The following is a 13,068-nucleotide window of genomic DNA, read 5'->3' as shown; positions in this document are numbered from 1 at the left end:
CTTATTCAACCAACTGAATCGCCTGGATTGTTGGAATGAAAACCTGCAGCCACAGCGGCCCTTTACTGGATTAGTTTGAGACACCTGCTTTAAAAGGACAACCTGGCACAATTTTAAGAATCTCACCAAATCTTACAAGCTCCTTTGAGATTCACACTTCACTGACTACTCCAGCCGGAGACCTTTTGAGATATACTTTCTCTCCCTCTTAACATGGTTCTTGATAGGCTGAAAATCACTCAACAGCTCTATCTTTAAACGGGAAAGCAATCTAGGCCCTTGAAAGTGTGAGAAAAAAAAGTAGTCAGATTGAAGTAGCTAAATCATAAAAAAAAATGCCATCTTGTGTCTCCAACTTTAACTTTCCCTAGCTCTGCTTTTAAATCTAAAGTAAAACCCTCTACTGTGTGTCTGTTCATGCTGAGCATGTATCATCAGGTGCCTTATCATGACCAACAGGTTGTCATTTTCAGTCATTGACTGCCTCTTTAATGTGACTAATTTGCTCTCCATGCTCTTGAATATCTCTTTCTCTCTGTCCTCATATTGCCAACAAACAGTCATAGAGAACATACTGTATGTCTTCCATCAATGCATAACACCCTGAGGTGGACCCTGGCCTCAAAAAATGCCTAAAAAAGCATATACAGTACAGTTCTCATTTAAACTAATACAACAACAAAGGCTCATTAACTGGATTACATTCTGTGTAACATTACTGTGTCCTTCTTCATCAAGATCAGACTTCAAACATAACATACAACTTTTAAAATGACCATAGCTTTTCAACTCAAGTGAGTTTAGAGGACGAAGCTGCTTTTCAAGGGGGTTTATATACGATTACTTAGTTACACAGTTTGTTACTTAACTGCTTTTCTGTACCCCTGCATCCCAGCTCTCCCTCTCCCCCTCTTAATTTACTTTACCCAAATTGCATTGAATAGTTGTTTACTGCTATATTAATGTTCTGAATGTAGAGTACAGTGCCTCTAAAGCCAGTTATCTTCACCTTTCATGTTTTTTTTTGTTTGATTCTGTGATGCATAGCTTCCGGGTTTGGGACCCTGATTCTGTGAAGGGGGGTCTAACGGCCCACCTGCTAGCAGGGACTGCTGTGTGCATGTGTCTCTCTGCTGTGCTCTGTTGTCTTGCAGGTCTCTAGGTGGAGCTAATTCAGAGTAACTGGGAGCACCTGGCCAGTCTCACAGGAGTCCATTATGTATATATATATATATATATATATATATATATATATATATATATATATATATATATATATATATATATATATATATATATATATATATATATACATATATATATATATATATATATATATATATATGTATCTCTCTCTCTCTCTCTCTCTGTTAATAGTTAGGTTCACACCAAACAACACCTTGCATCCATCACCTATCCACTCATCCACCTGCATATATACACTGATTGATTGACTGATTGAATATACGGTATTTTGCAGTATATAATAAATCGCACAACTTTCAGTTTGAAAACTGCTCAGGAGCCCGGTCCTGACAAGTACAAGAGTTTTGTAGGTTTTACAACTCAATATACATTACAAAATAATAAAACAATTATAATAATAATACAATTTCCACAGTTGCTACCAATATAAAGCAAAGTCCACACACATACAATCACTTTCACTGAGCGGATGTCTTGCATTGATTGTTACAAGTGTGCTTAGTGCTCAAATATGTTGCTTCAGTTGATTACGTCAGTCAGATTAAGACCTGATGTGCTCATCACATCTAGAGGTGGGTGCATGTACAAAAGATGGATGTAATAAACATCTGTGAGCGAGAGATTGAATGAGGATGAAGGAACGAGGAGAGTTACTGGGAGGGAGTGGAGGTGGCAGCAGGGAAATAGAGCGAGAAAAGTTGTAAAGTGCAAGCCTCTTGGTGACAAGCTGTGCTTAAAGGTCTGTCAGTAGTTGAGATGATTAGCAGTGTGTATCTACTCTTGATCTAACAAAGTGTATGTCAGCACCAAAATGGCTTGTAAAACCAACACGATGGGACAGACAATCCCATATGTGTGTGTGTGTGTGTGTGTGTGTGTCTGTCTGTTTGCGCATGTTCAGCCTCACATCGTTGTGAATTCCATATGCAGGCGTGGGTTTAGCCTTTTTAATAACTTCGGCATGGGTATGCGCAGTGTTAATATAGTAGAGGTGCTTGTTTAGACCTGTGAAAATATTTTTGTTTAAGTTGGTTTGTTTTTTTTGAGTTGTGTAAACTGCTGGCCAGACACAGAGACAGCCAGAAAAATAGGCATCCTGCGTATGATAAATCCAAGACACACACGCCAGGTACTAGATTGTATTCAAAACATATTTGAATAGATTATGTACCTGCTACATGATACATGTAGGTGACTGGGATTTTGTGTACTTGTTTTCCCCGTATTCAGGGAAGGTAGACACAGTATTTCATTGTTGGTGCAGTTGAGGTTCAGTTCCTTTCTGTAAATGTTTCCCAGACACTTTTGCTTCTCTGAGCTCTTGGCTCAACAGGGCCTGTGTGTGCTAACGTGTGTGTATATGCTCATGCATTCCTATGAATTTGCATGAAAGAAAGGTGGGTATGTACATTCTTGACCTCATATGTTGTATGTGACTGTATTTGAAGTTTCCATTTGCATGTGTACATATTCATATTTACGTTTCTCACAAATGGGTCCAAACTCTCTGACAATCCTTCATCCCTCACTCACAAACATCTGTGAAGCTCTAAAGCTTTCATCTATTTTTGCTTTGCTTCTCTGTGTTCTCTTTTTTATCTTCCCTTACTTGTGCAAGGCACTTGAGCTGCACAGTAAGAATTTCCTTCAAAAATATTATGGGATGCTGATCAGTTAAAACAGATGTTCTCTTGGTTGGTTGTATCCAAACACCCAAATGTGTTCCCTCCTACAAAAAGACACTCTTTAACTTCACCGTACAGTAAACAAAGATACTGTAGCTCAAATTAGGGAATTAAGAGAAAATTGGAAAAACATAAACCGGATTAACGTATTTTTCGGATTAAAAGTCGCTCCGGAGTATAAGTCTCACCGGCCGAAAATGCAGAATAAAGAAGAACAGACATTTCATCTTGAAAGGCAATTTAAAATAAAAATATAATAGAGAACAACAGGCTAAATAAGTGTACGTTATATGACGCATAAACAACGAACTGAGAACATGCCTGGTATGTTAACGTGACATATTACGGTAAGAGTCATTCAAATAACTATAACATAAAGAACATGCTAAACGTTTACCAAACAATCTGTCACGCCTAATCAGTAAATCCAATTAACTCTTCTTCCTCAGTGTCACTTCTGAACAACTCCGCCAACTCATAGGTACGGAAGTAGCAGGGAGCATCTCTTTTTTCACAATGCACTTCTGCCATGAACTGCGACTTATAATCCGAAAAATACGGTATCTCTCAATGTGATTAATTAAACTGAAAAAATGTTTTTGTATTATTTTAATGCTGTATTTGACTTTTTTTTTTATAGACTTCTACTATATATTATGTAATTTATACTATATACTATGATTATTCAGTCATTGACATAATCTGATAATAACTCACAGTGAGCTAGGCCTTATCTGCCGGGTGTCCTGCTCTCCATCGTTGCTGGTCAGGCTATGCCTTGGGGTTCGACCTTGGCTGCTGCTGCTGCTACTGCTGCTGCTGTTACAGTTGCCAGAGGAGGAAACCGGCTGCTGCAGCTCAGCGACTGCGGCGTTGACAATACTGTTCTTCTTTTCACCTACAAGCATAGCGAAAGATTTATTAATTTGGTGTTTTCAGCCAAAGAAAGTTGTCAATTCTTTTGCAAGTAACCACTTTTATACTGATGTGCTGTTTCCTGTTCTAAAACCATACATCTGTTGAACAGTGTAAACTCCTTTTTCAGGTGGTTCAGCTCACCTTTCTGGGAATGTGTTGGTGTGTGGAAGAGGGTGAGGGGTCTCTCGCTACAGGACGGGGCTTTGCTCTCAGTGCTTATCCTCCTGGATAGGTTTAGCTGCATGTTGGTGGAAACGCATGCGGAAATGGGCACGTCCCTGAATATCTACACAAACAAGACAGACAATCATGTGTGAGTAACTCTAAGGAATCAATATATATTTACAAAACCCCACAAGCATGGCTTGGAGTTTGCACAATCAAATTGCTAGATCTTCGAACTGAAGGTCCGACTCCAGAGCTGACATCCACAGCAGTTAGTTCATCAAATTCCATGCCCCGTATCACTATTTTCCAAGCAACTGTAGCTTTTTAGTTTCAGAACAAAATTACTTCTCCTCTGATAGGAAATGTGCCCCTGACAGCAGAAGCATGCAGTAGGGAAAAAACGCTAGAATTTGCAGATGACAGAGGCCTCTTCCTGCAGCACTAACTCTCCCCACTCTATCCTGAACCAATAGAAACGCTCCCTCTTGTTCTTTCTCTCTCTCTCTCTCTCTCTCTCTCTCTGAAATTACATGTGATTGGCCAAAGTCTCTGTCATGGGCTAGATTTTGTAAAACCTTAAAACAGGGCCAAGAGGAGGTGCAGAAGTCCAGTTTTCTCTCAGAACACTATGATGAAAGATCATGCCCAAAATGGGCAAATATAAACTGCCTCACACAGGTTCAATGTAGTAAATCAAAAAAAAAAAAAAAAGCATTTTGATTCATCAAAATACATTTATTCAGCCTTCTGTTCATGTAATCATATGTTATTCATTGCACTGTCTACTGAAAACCAAGGTGATCAATTATCATTGACAACGTTATAATGAACCATGTACTCACTTACTTAGTCATACACTGTTTGGAAGCTAGATCCAAACAAGCTGTAATTCAACCTTTTGTAATAAATGCGTTCATTCAAATACACATTCTATTCTGTAAGATCAAGATCATTGTAATCATTTTAACATATAGCTATAGGCTACGTCTACTGCACTCAAAATGTAAATTAAATGTAATCCAAATGTCCTACCTTTCTACCTTTGGATGTTGCTGTAAATTATTCAGAATTCTCCCTCTTTAAAAGGGTAAATAATAATCATAATAATCATCGTGATAATAATGTATTTCATTGACATAGCACTTTGCATTACACTAAGCGATTACAGTACTTACATACAAGGCTAGACATGAAGTCTGTCGAAAGAATATAACCTTTCTATGTGTTTCAGTTTGCTCATTTTTCAGATCATGCCTAATTGAGAACTTTATTCTTTCAAAACAAAAACAAGGGAATACATATTCTTTCAGACTGTATTTTCCCTCTCTGTAACGCACAGATGATGCGCTACTATTAACTATTTTGTTTTATATTTTAGATCATGCCCAATAACCTTGGTGAATATAGTGAAGTTAGAGAAACATAATGGGTATTACCCTACACAAAGCTCTGCACAATCATCAGTGGTCCTATGACTCACGTTATGCATACTTTATTATTCTTGCCAGCATGCTTTCTGTTGAGAGACGTTCTAGCATGGGAGCTGAGAGTAAATCTAACATTAATTTCTGGATTCATGCCACTGAATTACAGCCTAGACTCTGCTTAACATTGATAAAAATCTGCTTGCTGCTGTGTAAAACTAATTTTAACTGGGAACAATTATATATGCTGAAACTTAACAACAGGGGACATTGTGGGCTTCAATCTGTGATAACATCGTACCATTGCTGAAATGCATTTCTATCCCTTGGAGCACAAGCATGCAAGATGAAGACATTCTCATTATGTAATAAAATATACCGCACTGTGTTTCAAGTTTATTTGATCCTCATCAATTTTTCAAACCTGATGGTGATGTTTTCCACAAATGCTGTATTGCTTGTATTTGTCTGTTACAATTTCATCCTAAGTCAATGTAACCATTCCAACATTCATTCATCTGTCATTGTTTTTTTCACCCTTGCTCTTCAGCCACCTCCACACCCATAGCTCCACTCAAGATGGAACACAAAGGAAGAAACAGATTGGAGCGCAGGAGGACCCATTTCAACACTCTGGATTTGTTGTGTTGGTGGCAGGGAAATGCAAACAAATGTCATCAACAGGGTCACATGGAACCAATAAATGTTTTGGTATTGTACATAAGCATATCATGAAGCTCATTAACCAAGAGTAAATGATTCCAATACGGTTTACAACAAAATTTAATATTTCTATTTTACTTGACAGATAGTGTCAAGGAAAGAGAATAAAAAGCACTGCACACAAGCTTGGAGATAAATTCATCTGACAAAATGTTTGAAATATGGACCTAATCATTATTTTATTTATGGAGAGAGGGCCATGTGAATATTCTGCAGGTGTAAAATAGAAGACAGTGGCACAAGGACTGTAACGAGCCTCTGTTTCACAACATGAACACTTTTATAGTCCATTTGGTTAGTTTTTGCACATTGCACTTTAGACAGCTGTTGTGTAGAAAGTCTGGATAGAGACAGGGGTGTGCGTGTGGGTTTGCGTGTGGGTGTGCGTGTGTGCGTGTGTGTGTGTTTGCTTCCTTCACTGGCTGACCATATTATGTGTGCAAAATGCTAGGGCCTGAAACATTCATGCTGATTTGGCTGTTGCCATGGTGACATCTGTAAGTAGCTAGGCCTACTGATAAGTGGCTTTGAAGTGTATATACTGTAGGCTAGAGTATAAGAGAGTAGAGTGCAATTATGGTGTGTGTGTGTGTGTGTGTGTGTGTGTGTGTGTGTGTGTGTGTGTGTGTGTGTGTGTGTGTGTGTGTGTGTGTGTGTGTGTGTGTGTGTGTGTGTGTGCGTGCGTGCGTGTGTGTGTGCATGTGCGTGGTCGGTGTGTATGTGTGTATGTGTGTGTGCAGATATAGAAAAGTGAAGTGCATTAATTGTTGTTTAAATACACAATGCACATAAAAACTAATCCCATTGACAGAGCCATGGGAATAATTTAATCCTAAACCACATCCCCAAACTATGTTGCTTATGTTATTCATTTCAGAGGAATTTGTAGTACATTTAATCTCATATTCCTTATTACCTTCTCATGGTGCTCTATTAGGATCTCTACTACAATGTTCTGGAACTTGATGTCCATGATGGCTGCTACCGTCTCCTCCTGTGGCCGGAGCAGAGTTGGCCCAAAGACCACACCCAGATTGGCAATGGTCATCAGGTTCTGCTGGTGGTGATTGGCCACACTGTTGAGGGGCGATAGACATAGACAAGTGAGTCCCATTTATAGCAATGAGGGATGACTAAATAACAGAACACCTCTCTGTATAAAACAACACAGTTCAACACCAGCATTTTATGAAGATAGGATTTATTGTCGTATTAGTCTGCATTAGTTTAGTAGATAGACACAGAGCTGAGGAGAGCTGTGTGTTTACTATAATCCAGCGATTCAACCTATAAGCCAGTGCTGACGATAGAGATGACCGCTGGAGTGATGCACTTACCCCAGGTAAAGATGTGCATGTCTTCAGATGACCTGCACTCACTTACACCTACATGTTGTACAAATATGGCTGATGTCCCATTTGTTGCACACTGAAGAAAATCCCCATAAAGCCAGAGTGCTTAGATAGGGGTTTGCAGTGAAAACACAATGACAGTACGCTGCATTAGAGGAATAATTACACATAAGCCAAATATGCCATGACCTGCTTTTTAGCTTACAGGCTACATCAGCTTGGGGTTATGTAATCTACAGACAGACAACCTGATTTGATTCGCAGATTTTTTTGTCTATAAAGTATATTGTTGCATAAGTACGGTATGAAAAAATTAGAAAATGTGGAGGCAAAATTCCTGGGAGAAAATAAACAAAAAAATGAAAATGCAACTTTCAGGGGAAAAACGAGATCTGGTGCACTCATCAGCATATGTGCTGCTGAAATGTCCTTGTGAAAAACTTTCTAATTCAATCAACTCAAAGGGTGAGTGGCACCCTGTGATCTTCCAGTAAGCACCGATGTGGTGATTTTCAGGTCAAATTACATCTTTGCTAAAACTGGTCTCAATTACATACAACATTGTTTCACCAGCACCAATGACTTTATGCCAGTGTAAAGTTGAGTCCTGCTTGATTGAAATCTATCCATTTAAATCCCATTAAAACAAAAGTTCTAACATCTTTTGACCAAATCACCAAATTAGTCCTCACTGGGCTGCAACCATGATAGCTTTTAAACTTCCTACAGTAGCTTCTACAGAAAGATCTGCACCTGACCATTAACACCTCTTTCCCTTCGACGGATAAGTCGAGAAATAGATTTGGCCTGATGGCTGTTGGAGGGCTTTTTCTTTTTACAGAACATAATACCTTAAGGCACGTCGTCAAGAGATCACACAGAGCCCTAATCTTCCTTGAGGATGGACAACAACAATCAAGATAAGGAGTATCACAGTGATGTCAATAGTGAAAGCGGAGACGGTTTGAGAGAAAAGGAGAGCGCCGTTTCTCAGGTGTACAATGTTTGATACTACTGCAGTTGTCCATGGGTGGGAGATGTCCACCTACGTGGCCAGGTGTTTCATCAGCAGCTCCAGCATCTGTCGGTTCTTCTCAGGCAGCCGGTGCACAAGGGCATGAATCTCTGTCACTCTGGCCTCTTGGTTATCTAACTCTGGACAAAGACAGATAAGACACAGAGAGAGACTGTTGAAGACAAAGACCTGGGAGTTTCACATTTGATTACTTCTTTACTGATATGCATGCAGGGCCACCCTTAAGAAGTAGCTGGGCGCCCGAAACAGACAGAGATAATAATGACAGTCATACGCTTTAGGGTTGAATCAAAGTTGATGTGATTACTATCATAATGCAATTGAGAAAACTCTCGTAATATATACTGACAAACCATTTATTTCTTAAAAGAGAGGGAGACACAGAAAGAGTTTCAGTCTTAGTGACCTTAGTTTTTAACCCTGTTGCAAAACTCCTCGTGATTAAGAGGTAGACATGCAGGACAGACGGACAGGCAGGGAGACCTGTTGCTGATTGATTATAATAATAAATCAAGGCTGCAGAGCTAGTCGGTTGAAAGATAACGACAGGCTCACACTAGATCAACCCTAAGGCCCTGGCTGTCAGCGCCAGGCAATACACTCACAAATTGCAGAGCATCTCACACAACATTTTCTTAACAACTCACAGAGCTGAAAGGCTAAAACATATAGACACAGACAGTGAATATAGGCCACAAGCACTTATAAACACACATACGGAGAGCAATTAGCAGACGCACGCAGACGACAACTCAACAAAAACATGTAATCTATCAATCACACGCACACGCACACGCACACGCACACGCACACGCACACGCACACGCACACGCACACGCACACGCACACGCACACACACACACACACACACACACACACACACACACACACACACACACACACACACACACACACAAAACAAATATACATACAAACAAATAAAAGTCTCTATAAGATAAGCATGCATGTACACGCTTACCATCACTGAAAATGTTTTCATTCTATTCAGGAATGAATTTACTTGTATGAACTTGTCTCACTACCAACAAAGCCGAAAATGTTGTGTTTGGGTGCTTTCGGGATTAGTTTAACTGCAAGCAAGCATTTTTTTTTTTTTAATTATTTTTCAGTGTGATGGACAAATGTAAGTCAAATACAAACAGATCATTGTATCAAATAGCACAGAAAGTTATTCTGAAATTATGTGAAATTCTGGACATATTGGAAAATATGGTTAATCTCTTTATTGCAGAATAAGATGAAATGATCGATATCAATCTTGTGTTTGCATTGAATATAGACTTGAAGCCAGGAGGCAGTTTACTAATAAGCTGATGTCATACGCGCACCAAAACGAATCACAATAAAATATATAAGAAGAGTATTTTTATATTTTTCAACACTCAGGTACTTAAGACACAAACATTCACAAACACAGCAGCAGCTGTGATGAGTCAAAAAAAAAAAAGACACATAAAATGTAGGCTGTAGTCAGCAGCTATGATACTGAACATCTTAGGGCACTTTTTCTCTCTCACTTTGAATTTCAGCTCTTCAGACTACCTTCCCTGTATTCATGTTTTGTCTTTAAACATACTGTGGGGGTGCATACTGTTAAACATGCACATAAAGACATTAAAAGCCACATACGTGTGTAAGATCAAATCAGAATGTATGCATATCCTCTCTCCTTGTCATATATGAATGTTTGAAATCGTGACACCCCTACGTTAGATAGCTTAAAACCTGTTTGTTTTTTTTCTGGAAGTGAGTTTTGGTGCATGGATCTAAGTTCAATATCCACTGTACTCAGAGAACAATACATTTATTTGAGGAATAATATCCAGCACGGCTACATAAACACTGTATTTCAAAACGATGCTGTTGGAATTTTTTTCACAATAACCCACATTGAAGCTCATTAATTGCAAACTCTCTTGTTACACAGTTAATTGGGCTAAGAGTGTTGCCAGTTTTAGAAACATTTCTGTTTTTTTTGTGTGGCCAAGTACCACCTTCCTTACAGCTTATGGCTCTGAAAACATTGAAAAATCCACAAGTCGGGTTATCACTTTGTCAAAACTTCATCTGTGAATCTCTTAAGCAGCAGGGGATTTTGATTATTTATAGAGTACATACTTTTACAATCAAAGTCAGGAAGGCAAACACGTACACACACATACAGTAAATGAAGCGTGCCTTACTTCAAAAAGGCTTGCCACATCTGTTGACCACTCTTAATTATCATCCAGCATCACCACCCGTTCTACTTTCTCATCATTCATTATTCATACTGGACATCTCCTGGGGCCTCATTTATAAAACTGTGTGCAGAATCCTTCCTAAAACATTGCGTTTGCACAAATCCATGAATGTGCTGTGCAAAAAATAGATAGATTTGTAAAACTATGCGGCGCGCATTTGCACGCAATCTTTCTTTTATAAATACAAATAATTTCTCACCTGCTGTGCAGTGATGATCTCTGCCCAGTGTCATCACACTTTTTTCCACGATCTACCATAAAAGGCATATGTTAAATAGCTCATGATAATATGGACGCTATCTTAATTGGGATATTTTAATGACTGATGTGAGGAAAATGACACAGAAGAAGGCGGAAAAAGCTCCTTCTCCGAGGAGGAAATGAGGGTGCTTTACGGAGGTTGAGCACCGCAAAAAGGTGTTGTTTGGAAGCCTCAGTAGAGGCATTTCAAATAAATATAAATAGAACGAGGCACAACATGTAACAGCAGCTGTGATTCAAGTTAACTCGACTGATATTATTTGTAAGGAAGTTTAGCATATTCATATATAAAAAAATCGGAGGGCTATTTAAAAAAATGGGAATAATATGTCAGGTATTAATGTGTTTATAAAATATGAATGCAGTGAGAAAAGAAATTAAGGAAGATATTAGAGTGCATTATTTGTTACATGTGAGATCCACACATCAACTACTTTCTCTCTAGGCAGGGTCAAATTTTACTTAAAAGAGATGAATGTTATCATTTTCTAAATGTAAAAAATAATTGTATCTTATCTAAAATTTACCTTTTCAATTCATAATTGTTGGCCATAACTTTGCACAAAACTTTTTTACAACGCCGGCCACATGGACACACCTGCTGACATAAGCAGTTACAAAATGGAATTAAAAAACATGTTTACTTGATAATTTATTCTAACTGCATCTTAACTGCATGCCAACAGTATAGTCCAAAATTAAAATAGCCTATCCACAAATACAACTAGGGTTTATACAGTGTGAAATACATATAATTGTATACATGTGTTTATTCTGTTGACTGAGCTGTTTTTCATGGTGTTTCCATCAAGTGTCGCGGATTCCCGAGATGCAAATACTTTAGCTATACTCACGCGTGATAAATACCAACGTTTGCCACCTCACATTTCTGTTTTTGTACGTTGTTACATCATCCTGCCATTTTATATCATACTGCTCGGATTTATACAGTGGTGGGGTAAAACAAATTACAACAGTAAAAATAAAAACATCTACAGTTTAACACGAGACATTTACTTTTTAATGTTTAACCAAATTGCTATGGTTACTTTATTTGCTTTTTTCCCCTCATATTTTAGATAATTTATCACATGATCTTAATGTATCTGGAGCATGACTGATACAATTTAAGGAACGGAAGGTTGAATGTCTCCTATTTCGTTGAGGAAGTACTGAATCATGGTTAATAAAGAATATTTTTGAGGCTTAAATTGAAAAGTTGAATTTTTCTGAGTGGTTCCAGATTTATACTGAAAGTGCATGCATGCTGTTAAAAGCTGAACTCACTCATTATTATACTATACACTCATTATCATACAACATACAAATGACTAAATGTAATGTGAAAGGGGTGGCTCATAGTGACACACACAAAGAATCACCACCTCTCCACTCTATCACCTCACTGGGTGATAACATGTCAATGTTTTGTTTACAGCTTGTTCTGCTTCCCATAAGTGCCCAATCAAATCAAACGATACTGCTTTATATTTCACGTAAAAAAATACATTTTATACCCCCTGTAACAAATGTTCATAGAAGAAACAAAGATTAAGGCTATTTTAGAGTTTAAACCCTCGTTTCCATCAACAAAAGAAACAATCACTCTGAACAGTAGCAAGCAAATTAAAGGTGTTTGATAAGTGTTTCTGACAGAAAGCGTTGCACGTCACTAACAAGCATCAGACTTTATGGACTGAGTATAAAAAATCTGTGGGAAAATGATGAGGAGGAGGAGGTGTCTGACCGGCGGGGTAAACAACAGGTGCTTGCCTTTGTCTTAGTAAATCTCCAATTTTCAGTTTCCTGTTTCTTGTCAAGCTTTAAAGACGTACTGGGAGCTGCCTGGCAGAAATGATCAGAATTATTATGCAGGATATGAAAAGACATAATGTTTGAGCGCTGTTTTTGATGTTTTAGAGTGATGACATTCTTCTCTTCAGAGACCCTTTAGAGCAGGGCTAGCCAACCCTGCTCCTGGGGAGCTACTGCCCGGCATGGTTTAGGTATTTCCCTGCTCCAACACACCTA

At 38.5% G+C, this 13,068-nt stretch overlaps 1 protein-coding gene across 2 annotated transcripts in view; it reads right to left on the bottom strand.

Annotated features, from left to right (window-relative positions):
- The window catches only part of LOC310956191 (rho GTPase-activating protein 26-like), an 86,418-nt gene that overhangs the window by 15,627 nt on the left and 57,723 nt on the right, over nt 1-13,068 (bottom strand). For both annotated transcript variants that reach the window (XM_083926343.1, XM_083926344.1), the window contains exons 17-20: nt 8,526-8,631; nt 7,041-7,200; nt 3,951-4,095; nt 3,609-3,789 (exon numbers count right to left, since the gene is read on the bottom strand). In XM_083926343.1, coding sequence (XP_083782469.1) covers nt 3,609-3,789; nt 3,951-4,095; nt 7,041-7,200; nt 8,526-8,631 — 592 coding nt within the window. The remainder of the gene's footprint in view (nt 1-3,608; nt 3,790-3,950; nt 4,096-7,040; nt 7,201-8,525; nt 8,632-13,068) is intronic.

Source organism: Echiichthys vipera (genome assembly GCF_963691815.1).
Source record: "Echiichthys vipera genome assembly, chromosome: 14".
Classification (NCBI taxonomy): Eukaryota; Metazoa; Chordata; class Actinopteri; order Perciformes; family Trachinidae; genus Echiichthys; species Echiichthys vipera.
This window is presented reverse-complemented; position numbering and strand designations above follow the sequence as displayed.